The 15,312-nt window shown below is 40.8% G+C and overlaps 1 protein-coding gene across 2 annotated transcripts; it reads left to right on the forward strand.

Annotated features, from left to right (window-relative positions):
• Positions 1-133: 133 nt before the first annotated feature.
• Positions 134-13,366, forward strand: cpsf2 (cleavage and polyadenylation specific factor 2). Of its 2 annotated transcripts, XM_072687130.1 has the most exons (15): positions 134-279; positions 1,197-1,368; positions 1,842-2,001; positions 2,093-2,198; positions 2,362-2,491; positions 2,589-2,704; positions 3,253-3,440; positions 3,656-3,946; positions 4,389-4,489; positions 4,716-4,919; positions 5,865-6,017; positions 6,314-6,539; positions 8,213-8,524; positions 12,234-12,368; positions 12,623-13,366. In XM_072687130.1, the coding sequence occupies exons 2-15, from the start codon at positions 1,220-1,222 to the stop codon at positions 12,713-12,715; spliced, it is 2,364 nt and encodes a 787-aa protein (XP_072543231.1). In that variant the 5' UTR covers positions 134-279; positions 1,197-1,219; the 3' UTR covers positions 12,716-13,366. The 2 variants fall into 2 exon arrangements, with proteins under 2 accessions (XP_072543231.1, XP_072543239.1); XM_072687138.1 differs by lacking the exon at positions 134-279 and having other exon boundaries at positions 951-1,368.
• Positions 13,367-15,312: the final 1,946 nt, after the last annotated feature.

Genomic DNA, 15,312 nt, shown 5'->3' on the forward strand with positions numbered 1-15,312 from the left:
GTAAACTGTAGTTATTAATGTGTACTCTACGGGAGGTCCAGCGTTTATGGTGTAATTTGAAGACGCAGATAATCCAGTACGATTACGTCTGCCCCCCCCCAAAAACACACCATAAGTAGTACGCTCCGCTGACCCTGCTCTGTAATGGCGGCGCGCGGCGAGATTGAACCGTGAAACTCCGCAAAAATGAAGCAGAAATGATGTTAGAGACGATCTGGACATGTTTACCGGCACACACGTTCGCCTGAAGTCGAAAGTGAACCCTTAGCACGTAGGCCGGTATGCTGCTGTTCGTGTATATGGTTTGATTCGTCAGGTTTTCTGTCTGTTAGCTGGTTCGTTAGCTAGCATTCACTACATTCAAAGCTGAGCGGTTAATATTAACGTGAGCGGACCGGCAAAGTGTAGCTAGATAAAGACTGAGGCGTTTTAGCCAAATATGTAGCTTTACCCATGTTTTGACTTGTTTTAAGGCCGTAGCAACTCTTTTGTATATGCTTTGTATTGTGCACTTGGATGTCGCTCTCCTAATGAGGCTGAAGATGGCATGAACGTTTTACTTCCACCTTAAAAGGGGGCATCAGAACGTCATCATTTACATTTACATTACATTTACGGCATTTAGCAGACGCTCTTATCCAGAGCGACTTACAAAGTGCTTTGCTATTTACCCAAGAAAACCTCAGCTAGTTAGAATAGACTAATACAAAAGATACCTCTAAGCTTTAGACATTACTAAACACAATACAATAAGGCAACCATAGAACTATTCGTCCAAGTACTCTCTGAAGAGGTGGGTCTTCAGTCTGCGTTTGAAGACAGCGAGCGACTCGGCCGTTCGGACATCCAGGGGCAGCTCGTTCCACCACTTTGGTGCCAGGACAGAAAAAAAGCCTGGACGCTTGTCTTCCGTGGATTTTGAGGGATGGTGGGTCGAGCCGAGCCGTACTTGAAGCTCGAAGGGCATCATCATCATCATCATCATTCTGCTGCCCCTGCTGCCCCTGCTGCCAGCTTCATCTTAGTTTGGTTCAGTGTTGTGTTGTGAAACACCAAAACATGCCGTTTTCCTTTTGTGTTGGCCTGCAGCCAGTGATCAGTAGTTTTTCTCTGTTTGATGGAGTATAATCGTAGTATGTGCAGGTGGTAAGATGATGTGAGAAGTCTCTTACATTTTTGCTCTCCCCTCATTGTAGTGTGAAAAATCTGGGTGTTGAAGATGACCTCCATCATCAAGCTGACCGCCGTGTCTGGCGTGCAGGAGGAGTCTGCCCTCTGTTACCTGCTGCAGGTGGACGAGTTCCGCTTCCTTTTGGATTGCGGCTGGGATGAGAGCTTCTCCATGGACATCATCGACGCCATGAAAAGGTGGATGGTCTTAACGTCCGTTCTTGGGCTCTGTAGGCATTGTTGTCGGTGTTTTGATGATGTGTGAAGAACTTTTTGTTTTGTCTTGTGGTGCATAAACCGCTTTAGTTCATTTGGAGTTGGGGCCGTAATTTCATTTATATATATATATATATATATATATATATATATATATATATATATATATATATATATATATAATTTCATTTATATTTTCAATAACTATACGTTCTAACCATGCAGTCTATACGGTTATTATGCATTTATTGGTGTTGTGTACAGTTTTGAGGTACATGTCCGGTTTATACAGTTGTTAGAAGTACTCACTATACTGATCATATAATCAGGAGAGCATATCTTGATGTAATTTGTCCTGAAATTGATAACATCTCTCCTTACTCGTTTGCTTTGATGGGTCACAGGTATTTACACATGTGAAATTGTACTCTTGTATTTTCCCTGTTGCTTTGCAGGTATGTCCACCAAGTCGATGCAGTGCTTCTCTCCCATCCAGACCCACTTCACCTGGGTGCTTTGCCGTATGCTGTTGGCAAACTGGGTCTCAACTGTACCATCTATGCCACCATCCCTGTGTACAAGATGGGACAGATGTTCATGTATGACCTCTATCAGGTACAGAGAGGGTGGTATGGCAAATTGAATACCTTTTGATGTACAGCTTGTTGATTTTGGCTATAATGTTGTTGTGTTTTTATTTGTACAGTCTCGTCACAACACAGAAGACTTTACCCTGTTCACACTAGATGATGTGGACTCAGCTTTTGACAAGATCCAGCAGTTGAAATACTCACAGATTGTGAATCTGAAAGGTATTTTTATTTGCTTCTCAGGAAGGAGTTTTTTTAAGCCAATTAGTTGAGAGTAATCAGTAGATTACTCAATTATCAGTATAGCTGAGTGACAGCTCTTCACTTTCTACCTTAACAAGCAGTTTGTTTACTTGCTGTATCTCCATATCTTATTTTCCTCAAGGAAAAGGTCATGGTTTGTCCATCACACCACTTCCTGCTGGTCATATGATTGGTGGGACCATTTGGAAGATAGTGAAAGATGGAGAGGAGGAGATTATTTATGCGGTGGACTTTAATCATAAGAGAGAAATGTAAGTAGGTTTAAAAGGTACTAGGAGAGCTATTGTTTGACATTGATATTTTGGGTTCTGCTAATGGAATGACTTGCTCTGTCTATGCCTCTCGCAGTCATCTGAATGGATGCTCCCTCGAGTCAATCAGCCGGCCCTCCCTGCTCATCACAGATTCCTTCAATGCAACTTATGTTCAGCCTCGCAGAAAACAGCGTGATGAGCAGCTCCTGAGTAAGTTCACTGCACAAAGCATTGCACTAATAACTTTACTTTACTACCTCACTGGACTCTATTTATTACACATTGCACAATTTGCACACTACCGTCATTATTTATTATTCTCTGGTCTGTACTGTGTTGTGTTGTCTGTCCGCACTTGTTTGTTTGTGTTGCACTTGTGTCTTGTATGCACTGTCTGTTGCACCATGGTCCTGGAGGAACGTTGTTTCGTTTCACTGTGTACTCTGTATGTAGTTGAAATGACAATAAAACCCACTTGACTTGACTTGACTTGAACTTTACGATCAGTCAGACTGCATGAAGTACAGCAGTGTTATTTTTGTGTGTCTGCCATATATGAAGTGATCATTATTATTAATAGCTGCTTGAATTGGCCAAGTGATGTAGCAGTTGGGTGCTGCTCTCTAGGAGTGCAATTTATTATTATTATTATTTTTATTATTTTAGATTTAGTCAGATATAATTTATCATAAACGGATCTTTGATAAAATCTGCTGTTTTTGGTGCCTGAAGCTAAGCTGTTTTTCCGCTTCCTATAGCTAATATCATGGAGACTCTTCGTGGTGATGGCAATGTGCTGATCGCTGTGGATACAGCTGGGCGTGTGCTGGAGCTGGCTCAGCTGCTAGATCAAATCTGGAGGACCAAGGACGCAGGGCTGGGGGTGTATTCCCTTGCTCTACTCAACAACGTCAGCTACAACGTAGTGGAGTTCTCCAAGTCCCAGGTCAGACAAATCTCAGAACAGCAGCTCTGCTGTCCATAATTTGTGAGATCTAAAGCAGAGCGGAGTTTAGTGCATTTTAGCTCTAGTACTAATCTGGCACTTCCAGTCCAGCTCTGCAGTGTCTTTGATGACTGAATGATGCATAGTACCTTGTATAGAAATTTTAAAAAGTTTTTTTACATTGGGTCGCCTCTTAGCATTTCTTTTCCTCTTAGGTGGAGTGGATGAGTGATAAGCTGATGCGATGCTTCGAAGACAAGAGGAACAACCCCTTCCAGTTCCGCCACCTGTCTCTGTGCCACAGCCTGGCTGACCTGGCACGAGTGCCCAGTCCTAAAGTGGTTCTGTGCAGCCAGCCTGATCTGGAGTCAGGTTTTTCCCGGGAGCTCTTCATCCAGTGGTGCCAGGACTCCAAAAACTCCATCATCCTCACCTACCGCACCACCCCGGGCACACTGGGACGCTACCTCATAGACAACCCCGGAGAGAAGATGATAGACCTGGAGGTAAGCTTTGTCCAGGGAGAGAAATCGGGCCATGCTTGTTTCATAAAACGTCATTCTTTTTTTGGGATGCTGTTTAATTAGGTTGTTCTTGGTTATAGAAAAAAAAAACCTTCACAGTAAAGTTAAGATTCTTAAAACTTTGTGTGCTTTATAATTGCACATCTCATTTGCAGAAATGTTTTTTTTATTTTTTTTATGAACCATACATTGAAGGGGTCTTTTTTTAAAGTCTGAAATGGGCAGTATTATTCACCTGTGCTACATTTGTATAGAAGCAGACTTGTTCCCAAAGTAACGCAGAATATGATAATTATTAGAATTTTGTTGTTTATGCATTGCTCTACATTTGTCTAAAATATGTTGTTTAGTATATGTTCAATTCAAAGTGTAAAAGAAAAGCAGTGTATATTCATTCATTCATTCATTCATTCATGTAAACCAGATAAAGAAAAGGACCAAACTGGAAGGTCGTGAGCTGGATGACTACCTGGAGAAGGAGAAAATGAAAAAAGAAGCAGCTAAAAAACTTGAACAAGCGAAAGAGTGAGTCATAGTCACACATCCCACAGCATTTACGCGACTTACTATGAACAGCACAGTACAGCAAGCTTGTTTTAGTGGAGTATTTGATCACTCAAATAAACATAAACCTTTGTTTCATTCCAGAGCACAGTGCAAAAGTCTCAGGCAGTCACAAAGTTTGTTTACACTCATGTCAGTTTGAGGAGAAGGTGTCTGTTTGCTAATGCTACTGACTGCTTGGTCTCAGGGTGGATGTGGACTCAAGTGATGAAAGTGATATGGAGGATGATTTAGAGCAGCCTGCTGTGGGGAAGACCAAACACCATGACCTGATGATGAAGGGCGAGGGGGGGCGCAAGGGGAGCTTCTTCAAACAGGCCAAGAAATCTTACCCCATGTTTCCTGCTCACGAAGAGAGGATCAAATGGGATGAGTACGGAGAAATCATCAGGTAAGCTACTATAAGAACTACAGGTCCTCCTGAAACTGCATGGGTCCACTGTAAATATTAAGATACTTTATTGTAGCGCAGCTTGAAAATGAGATGCCACACAAAGAAAAGGAGAAAATTTGTAGCCCAACTGGTAAAAATATGCTAATTATACACAGTTGTATTAAAATATTAAGACCACCGCTGGTTTGGAAGGGGCCATTATATTAGATCCACTCTCTATATAGGAGCACTGTGTAGTTCTACAATTCCAGACTGTAGTCCATCTGTTTCTCTGCATACTTTATCATCCTTTTACCCTGTTCTTCAATGGTCAGGACCCCACAGTACCACCCCAGAGCAAGTATAATTTGGGTGGTGGATCATTCCCAGCAGTCACTGCAGTGACCTTGACATTTTGGTGTGTTAGTGTATCTGAGGGAATGAAACACAGCATTGCTGGAGATTTTAACAACCACCACCACATCTGTGTCACTATAGTGCTGAGAATGACCCTCCACCCATATTATACCTGTAGTGGTCCTGATGGTCCTGACCATTGTATAACAGGGTAAAAGGAAGCTTCCCACCTCCCAAAAACATAAGGTAGGTATGAATAGGCTATGCTTTATCGCCCCCCCCCTAGGTGTGTGTGAATGAGTGAAGTGGGGTATGCTTGTACTCTGTCATGAACTGCCACCATGTCCAGAGGGTGTTTTTACATTTGGCACAAGGTTGTTGTGTCGTTGTGCTTATTTTGTGCCCAATGATTCCTGGTTATGGCCATGTTTGGTTCAGAGCTTACCCAGAATCACAAGTAATATCATGACCGCCCTGTCCAGGGGATGTTCTTACCTTGTGCCCAATGATTCCGGGTAAGCTCTGAACCCAACATATCGTGTCTCACGCACCCCCCCCCCAAAAAAATTAATCCTCATGGGAATTTTTGTTGTTGGCTGCTCCCAGGCCAGAGGAGTTCCTGGTTCCTGAGCTGCAGGCCACAGAGGAGGAGAAGAGTAAGCTGGAGTCCGGTCTGGCTAATGGGGATGAGCCGATGGATCAGGACCTGTCTGACGTCCCCACCAAGTGTACATGCACCACAGAGACCCTGGAGATCAGGTTGGTGTCCTCTTGCATGTCTGCCTGTATAAAATGTCAGGTGTCCAATTAACTCCAAGATGCAAATAGAGTGATAATGAAAAGTTATGAAATTAAAACAAAAGAGAAACATTAGAAAAGCAGCTGTCATAATGTGATGTTTCATGTTTTTCATAAGGACAGTTTGAGAGTTGTTTTAATTTTGTCTGTAATTTCCAGAGAAGGTTATTAATTTAATATTCATATGTTTTCATGAGATCTTGATGTTTTTGAATAGTTGGAGGCATTTTAACAATGACACATTTTTCTTTTACCAGAGCTCGAGTCACATACATAGACTACGAGGGCCGCTCAGATGGAGACTCCATTAAGAAGATTATAAACCAGATGAAGCCCAGACAGCTGGTCATAGTCCACGGGCCTCCAGAGGCCAGCCAGGACCTGGCAGAGTCCTGCAAGGCCTTCAGTGGAAAAGACATCAAAGTGTACACCCCCAAGCTTCAGGAGACTGTGGACGCAACCAGTGAAACTCACATCTACCAGGTAATAAACAGTCATTATATTCATTAATGTATTATATTTATTATTTACAACATTAAGATGAATAGATTGGATTAGACTGGATTTATTCTCTGGATCCTAAGCGAGTTTTCTTGCCAAAGCACTCAGCAGAGTTGTCCGGAATTGTTACACACTAATATGTGAGTGAGTTCCTTAAAGTAACCAGTGAGCGAGATGAACATCAGTCAATGAAATAAATTCATATGTAAGAATAGGTACATTTTAAATATGCAGCCAGTGGTGGAAAACTAGAAAAAGGGCTTAGCGTGATGCAAGCTTCCATTAATAATAATAATAATAATAATAACCAATAAACAATAATAATCAAAAAACAGTGTGGTTATTGCATAGTACTTTCATGGTGGTGCCATCTTGCTGTGCTTCACAATCAAATTGTAACAATAAAATAAACTAAGATGAATAAAATTAAACAGAAAATAGTAAGTAGAATGACTGACACAATCACAAATTCTTTCTAACGACTAAATCATGTCTGCTGGACAAATGTGAATTGACCCGTTATGCACAGATAGTGAGAAATCAAGCACTAAAACATCTGGTAAACAGAATCTAGGTTTGGGCCTTAAGGTTTGGTAAAGCACAATGTGTGAGTGTGCTCTGATTGTGGTGTAACTGCAGTAGTCTTCTTCTTTCTTCCTTGCTGCTGCTGCTGCTGCTGCTGCTGCTGCTGGTGTTTTTAGCACTGCAGGTCGCATATGCAGGCTGTAGAAATTGATTCTGTCATTATGATGTACGACGTGCCGAGGTAGAGATTAAACCTATGGAAAAGTAAAGACTCTTTCTGGGCCAATGCTCATGGTAAATATAGAGCAAAGGAAAGAAACAAAGCTCAGCTTTTTACCGTGTGTAAGGAAAGCCGTTCTTTAAAGGTGAATCTTGTGCTTCCTTTGGGCATAAAATCTGCAGTAAGCCCCAGCTTTCATCTTATATGCCCCCTTCAGCATTTCAAGGGAATTTTCCATACAATATGTCATGGAAGGCTTCCTCAAGCTTGCTCGTGCCCTTCCTCGTGCCCTGTGTATTTATGCCCTGTTAGATCGGATGGCCCTAGTAAGAAACAGCCTGATGAACACATTCATTTATATGTGTTATTATAAGCACATTGTTGTATTTTTTTTAAATTCTTCCTGTGAAGCCTTTTCTGTTTTATACATGTTCAGTACAGTCATTTAGAATATTTAAAAATAAATTGAGTAAAGCTGCAACAAATGAATGGAAAGAGATGACTAGAGGGAAATGGATAGGTATAGGGAGGTGATAGGGAGGTGTAGAGATTCACAAAAATAGGTTGTTTTTTTTGTGTTTTTTTTTTTATAGACATGATGTCTATATTCAATACATATTTAAATACAACTAAAACAATGATGGCCTGAACATATGGCTTATATTAATATGTTTCCATTTCAGTGTATTACAGTATTATAGACATTACTATAATACTGTTGTTTTATTCAAGCTGGTAGGCTCCCATTCACATACAAGGAGTGTTGGAAAAAGAGGCAGGATTTTCTGATTATGCTAAATGTACTTTAATCCTCAATTACTAATACCATTGATGGTGATTGCTGTAGGTGTTACTGTGAGTGTGTGAAGCAGTTGTCCAGAGCTCTAGTGTTGTGTGTTCTCCTCTGCAGGTAAGGCTGAAGGACTCTCTGGTCAGCTCTCTGCAGTTCTGTAAGGCCAGGGACACAGAACTGGCCTGGATCGACGGTGTGCTGGACATGCGGGTGGTGAAAGTGGACACAGGGGTGCTGCCGGAGGAAGGAGACGCCAGGGAAGATGCAGAGGAAGGCGAACTTTCCATGGATGTGACGTCTGAGCTGGTGGCCGAGCCCAGTACCATGGCAACGCAGCGGGCCATGAAGACACTGTTCGGAGAGGACGAAAAGGAGGTTTCGGAGGAGAGCGACGTCATCCCCACGCTGGAGCCTTTGCCTCCAACCGAGGTGAGTAAGAGAAAGAAAAATGGGTTGAAGGAGAAAAATGAGACTGAATGAACGAGAATTCAGGAAAGAGAGCGGAGATTAAAACAAACCCCTGCTAAATGTATTGACAAGAGTCTGGTGATAAACTGACCGAGTGATTGTTCCCATCTTAATGCCACAAATGATAAAAAAATGCACTTCATTTAATTCATAATAATGATAATACTACTATAAACACTGTCATATGTTTATGGACACCACTTCTAATTAATGCTTTCAGCTACTTGGTGACACCCATTGCTGACACAGATGTGCAAATGCACACACACAGCTTGTGTAGTCCCTGTAGAGAGGCATTGCCAATAGAATAGGACTCTCTGGAGCAGATAAACATGAACCTATTGGTACCATGGCTAATGCCTGGCGTGGGCTAGAGCAGTAAGATATATATATATATATATATATATATATATGTATATATATATATATATATATATATATATATATATATATATATATAATTTTTTTTTTTTGAGAGTCAGAGAGAAATATAATAGATATTTTTTTTCTTTTATTTCTTTTTAGAAATAAAAGAAACCACAAATGAACCACAGTCCGACACCAATATTTGCACTTAAACTATTCATTACAAATCAATACAGGTCTGCAAAACACAATATTGTGATACTTCACTGTATCAATAAAATTTTCTTACATTCCTTCTGTTATAGCAAAAAGATGACAGGAGGTGTGAGGGATACTATGATTTACAAAATTCAGTGTAATAGTGTGTTGATTCCATCATGGTGAAGTGCATAAAGAGTGATGGTACGCACTGTTAGGAGAAATACAGTAATTTCACAAGCATGTTGACAGAATGACTTGCATATATGTGGGCAAACGCATCAAACAGGCCAATGTTTGGAGAAAATATTGCTATATTGGAATATCGCAATATTATGTTTTGCAGAATTGTATTGATTCTTAAACAGTATTGATTTTTAATTAATCATTACATGCAAATATTGGTGGCAGACAGTGGTTCATCTTGTGTTGTATTTAAACTCTGACCTCTAGATAGCAGCATTGTACTGTCTTTGGCTCCCACTCTTCTGATTACACTTTTCAATTACTCTGATTTAATACATATGAATCAGATTCATAAAAATCTCAAACTCTGGCTTTGCATACAGTATCAAAATAAATCACAGTACCCTGAATCGTGAGCCCTGCATCATGATCTGCATGGTAGCGTCATGTTCTTGCCAGTGCACAGTCCTAATATGAAATATCATTCCGTTTGAATGTACATTACCCGTAGTATTATCTCTCCTGTAAACCTGAGGAAGTCAATGCAGTGATCAAGACACATAGAGGGAAGCAGACCCGTTTTAAATAGAGGAGCTGCATCGGCAGAGGTGGTAGAGTTGATAGAAAGAGAGGAGGGAGGGGGGAGAAGGGAGAGGGAGAACAGAAGGAGAAAGAGAAAGTGTGGGGGTGCTGAACTCTTACCAGAAGTGTAGGGGGATGGAGGTGAACCCCCTCAGGAGAGAGCAGGATAATGTGGAGTTTACGCTGGGACAGCGTGGGTGAATGAGAGACAAAAGGGAGAGGGAGATGCCAGAACTGTGGAGAGATTAAAATAGATGTGCTGACCTTAAGAGAGCAGCGAACAGACACAGCGTTCTGAGCTGTAGGACAGCGCTCAGAGACTGCAGCACGGAACGGGCGGATAAAACACTGCAAAGCTGAAGGCCCTTCTCTATTGTACTCTCCAAATCCAGTCACTTACAGCTACTGCACTGAGCTGTGGGCTCCCGCAGTGAAGTAGAGTGCATTAGAATGGTCTTGGAGAAAACAGCGTAAAATATTAAAGCATCCAGCAAACTATAATTTCATTGGCAACCCTTTTTTATGGTATGTGGCGCTCACCCGCAGTCAGTAAGCAGAAAACATTAAGGAAACAAAACTCTTGGCAGTTACTAATTAATATTTTATGTTTGACAGAAGTACTGCTCATTCACTTTTTTTTTTATTCAGCGACAAGAGCTTTAGTAAGGTCAGGTTGTTGCATGATCATACCCCACCTCACCCCCAGCTCCCCAACTCATCCCAAAAGTAATGGATGGAGCTCCATCATTGCCCGAGTACACAGTTCCACTGCTCCACAGCTCAATGCTGGGGAGCTTTATCCCCCTCTATCCCACACCTGGCATTAGACATAGTGCCAGTAGGTTCATGTTTATCAGACTCCTGTTCTGTTGGCAGTACTTCTCTAAAGGGCCTGTGTCAGCAATGGGTGCAACTTATAGTGCAACCTTAGAAGGTGTTCCCACAAACATTTGCTCATATAGGGCCGGTTTGCTGGACAAGGATTAAGCCTAATTCTGGACTATATAACTATATCTTATCCTAAGTCCTATGGAGCTTAATCCTGGTTACATTTTTGTTTTTTGGGTTGCTGAGCTTCTTATCTCGGGAATAAGTGGTTATTGGTTCAGAAAATTAGTAAAATAAATACCTTAAAAAGAAATAGATACATTGTGATTTGGTGTGTGCATGTTAAAGAGATTATCCATTTTCAAGAAAGTAATGTGAAGTTTCTGTCCAGCACTTTATTTTATTTTACTTCAGTTTATCTTATTAGTCCTTCATTAGAGGAAATGAGGTGAACTGCATGTGGAACTAATCAAATCCTTACAGCGTCTAGAGATCATAGAGAATCAGCAGCATCTCTTCTTCTAACCAACATTTCAATAACTGTATTGACAATAGCACATTCTGAGTAGAGAGCTGCATAGACATGGGGAAAGGTAATTTTGTTGTAACTCATGGGCTTTGGGACAAAATAAGACAATTTATTCTATGTAAACTTAAAAGTACTTATCTAATACCCCCCTCTTCCTCTTTGCAATTAAAGTGTTCTACAAAGTTTTAGATGATTGCCAGTAGCAGTTGGTAATATGCTGTATTTTGATTGACTAATAAACCATGATGGAAAAGTAGAATCATTGTTTTAATAGGAATGAACTGAAGGTATATATTAATTCATGCTTATATGTACTTATATTTGAATGATGTTACAAGTAGGATAGCATTAGGAGTTTTGCCCAAGGACTCTTATTGGCGTATTGCGGTGTGCTTGCACAGCTGGCAAATTAAACCCTAGTCTGCAATGGGGAAGGCAGGGGCACATGCCCCAGAAAAATGATGTAGTGGCATACTAAAATCACAACTGTAAAAAAAGTACATTTTATGCTTATTGCTGAGCAGAACTACAGGACAGTAAACTACAGGCACTACACCTTCCATAAGGCCCCAGCTCTTTCCATCAGCTTGAGCAGCTAAAGCTTTCAGTCAGAGTCAGTTTATTTTGTTATTCTTTTGCTTTTTTTGCACTGAATAATTTTCCATTCATAAATGTTTCAAAGAAAGGGAGCCACGCAATAGCTACATGTTTTGGTTATAGCCACTTATGACCGTTTAACCTACCAAAAATGCATATTAGACCACTGAAACAAGGCCAGTAATTAAACTTGCAAAGGCATCAAGCAATAGAACAGGCTTTATGCTAGCTTGTAGGACATTGGTAAAACAAGCTTCTGTGCGCCTCAGTACGGCAAGTAGTCTAGAAACTCCCCTTGGGAAGGGAGATGTTACCCATAGCTGCTGTTTGTATAGACATCTTCTAATTATAATGAATAAATAATTGTTTCCTGTGTGTTTGCAGACTCCGGGTCACCAGGCTGTTTTCATTAACGAGCCCAGGCTGTCGGACTTTAAACAGGTTCTGCTGCGGGAGGGCATTCAGGCAGAGTTTGTGGGCGGAGTTCTGGTCTGTAATAACCTGGTGGCTGTTCGCAGGGTGAGTTCTACACCTCGGGGTCATCAAGCACTCCTTTCATCTGTCTCACATCATGATCTGTTTGCTTTCTTGTCGTCTGTTTATCGTAATGGCCTTTCTTTGATGATCCGTTTAGTGTAGAGGAGATGAATTACGGACTAATTTCTGTTTCTGTTTCGCTTTTCTTCTTTCTGCGCTCTCTCTCTCTCTCTCTCTTTCTCTCTCTCTCTCTCTTTTTTTTTTTCTTCTCTCACACATTTTCTCTCTTCTCACAGACGGAGGCTGGTCGTATAGGTCTGGAGGGTTGTCAGTGTGAAGACTACTACAGGATCCGTGAGCTGCTGTATCAGCAGTATGCAGTGGTGTAACACCGTTTTCCTTGAGGAGAGCCCCTCAGATGGGGTGCTAACCTGGGCCTCCCCAGCTGGCTGAGCCCTGGACACATCATTATTTCTTATTTTTGTAGTTTTTCAGAGTTTCTTTTTACTGCCTGTTTACCCCGCAGTGCGTGGCAGATGCTCACGTCATGCTCAGGAGGACCTTGGATGTCCTCGGAGATCCTCTCCTAACTCTAGAACTAGAAGAGATGTTGTAAGAAGAGAGGACTTAAGGATGTTTTGTGTTTTTTATCTTTCGTTCTTCAGATAAAAAAAAAAAACACTTTTTGGAATGAAAAATTTGTTTGTGTTATTTTTGTTCCATTTTCATGAGCCGCTGCAGAAACAGAGCTAGACCGGGTGGAGGCGGGTTGGGGTGTTTGGGTGCACTCAGTGTTCGTGTTGATTTTGCTCTTAGTTTGTGTCCAAACACCAGATGGTGCCATTTTTCAGACATCTCCGCTGGCCTTATGTTTGTGTGCACTAAGACTCTTGATGCCAGCTTTGAAACATCACACCGTCTTAATGGCTCTGAGGCGCATGGAAAAAACTCAGCAGATAGCACAATATTTTCTACAGACACCACTGAATCCAGATTCTTAAAGTTTTAGCAGTTCAGCGGTTGTACAGTCATGTACAGTAGAGAGGGCACATTCTTTTCTGAATCTGAAATTTTATTTTCAGCTGATCTTTATTATTATTTTTGGTTGTTCTTTCAAAACTCCACAACCTAAAATAAAATGTCATCTATTTATAGTCCATACCTAAACGACTCAAACACGTGTTTAACTCCACTGTTATATGCCATTATAATATAGGTACTGATATTCTGGATTTATTCTATTGTACCTCCAAAATCTGCTCCACCGTTATCTTCCGATATTGACCTGATAACAGCATCCAGAGGCTGCCTCTTCAACTAGGCTAATGATTAACCAATGTGTGAGACTGACACTGAACTTTAGGAGGGCACGAGGGTTGCTGTTGCTCCTGATGATCATGCTGCTATTGTGTTTTTACTATTAGCAAGTATTAGATTTCATGTCAATATGGTAATTCATATGTCAGAACAAAATCACATGAGGTGGTTTGTTCTTAGTGGATGGTGAGCCACAGTTTAGTTTGTATATTTTCACATTTTCCTGACATATAGCTAAAATCAGCCAATCTAAAAGTAGCCTAGTTCTCATAAACATCCCAGAGCTGACAATAATACTCTTGTCTTGTGTAGCAGCACAGCATAACTAACCTATTTGCAAATACACAGGAAAACCTCAGTTCCACTCATTGTAACAGGATGGCAGAAGTATGCAAGTCCCATACTTGAAGTTGAAGTATGATTGACATCTTCTATTCAAGCTAAAGTATAAAAGTAAACCTAAAGTAAAGGAGTTTAAGCATTACTTTAAAAGGGCTTCTAATCTAATAAATACTTTTAAACAATTCTTGAACAGTTTAATGAGATTCACCTAAATACAACCATGAATAGAGTTTACCAGTTTCATATTCAGTTCATAGATGATCAGTGTGGTAATATGTGGTTTTCAGCTCTGATACTCTGATCCTGTCTCGTCACTCAGACCTTCATTTTAACAAACTTACTGTTCAAAGTATTTCCTGGCATCATAATAATATCAACGCCCCATGCCTGTGTTTTCCAGTTATTTACTTGTTTTAGAAATTACTGGTGAATATACAGTTTACCTGGCAATATTACTCAATATTACTCAGTAATAACACTGTTAGCTAGCTATGTCTAGATGCCTTTGAATACACTGAGTATAACAGTGGGAAACACAGTTATACTCAACATGGACGTCGTACCTGCCTGTCAGATTTAGCAAACTTCCATGGAACAAAACTGTTGCATGAACCAGCATTTGATTCTCAGTGGACCTGACAGAGCAGCCTTTAATACACACCTCTGCCACTCTTACTTCCGGACAGGTATCGACAGTAATCTGGGCTAGATAAAGGAGAAGAGGCTTAAACGTTAAACGTTGTGAAACAGCAGAAAGGGTGAGATACGTTCTCACAGACCTCACTCAAACACATGCTGCCAAAAGAAGAGTGACCTTGAGGTGCGAGGGCCAAGGTGTCAAATAGTTTAACAGTTTCACGAAGGTCATTTAGGAAACAAATGAAATCAGGATACAGAACCAAGGCTCAGCTCAGCTTGTTTTTTACACAAACTGGAACTTACACAGATTTGCTAACAGCAGCTCGCACATCAGCTCTGCAACCCAAATCCAATGCTAACAGGCACAAAGCTTCACTATCTAGTGCCTGGACCTCTGTTAGTATGTCTCAGATTGATCACCAAACTGAAAAAATGTTAGATTTATGCACAATGCCGTATTGAATCTGCTCTAAATCCTTAGTTGCCTGCATATCACTAATAATAATGTCAATAATGTTGTGTGGAAATAATTACTGAAGGACAGAGACATTCACTCATATCTAAAATTATGAAACGTCAGCAGTCCCTTTTGGCTGTGGTGCTCCAGGACTGAAATGTGACCATCTGAGCATAGAGAAGCATTTAAACGACAGGTCATTTTTTTTATATTGATTTTATTGGACTTTTG

This window comes from Salminus brasiliensis, chromosome 1 (genome assembly GCF_030463535.1).
Source record: "Salminus brasiliensis chromosome 1, fSalBra1.hap2, whole genome shotgun sequence".
Lineage (NCBI taxonomy): Eukaryota > Metazoa > Chordata > Actinopteri > Characiformes > Bryconidae > Salminus > Salminus brasiliensis.

Bases quoted from the DNA above. Each gene is read 5' to 3' on its own strand.
- cpsf2 (XM_072687130.1), top strand. From the start codon at position 1,220: ATGACCTCCATCATCAAGCTGACCGCCGTGTCTGGCGTGCAGGAGGAG. The intron at 2,705-3,252 runs GTAAGTTCACTG...CGCTTCCTATAG, and splicing joins GCGTGATGAGCAGCTCCTGA to CTAATATCATGGAGACTCTT. The intron at 12,369-12,622 runs GTGAGTTCTACA...CTCTTCTCACAG, and splicing joins ACCTGGTGGCTGTTCGCAGG to ACGGAGGCTGGTCGTATAGG.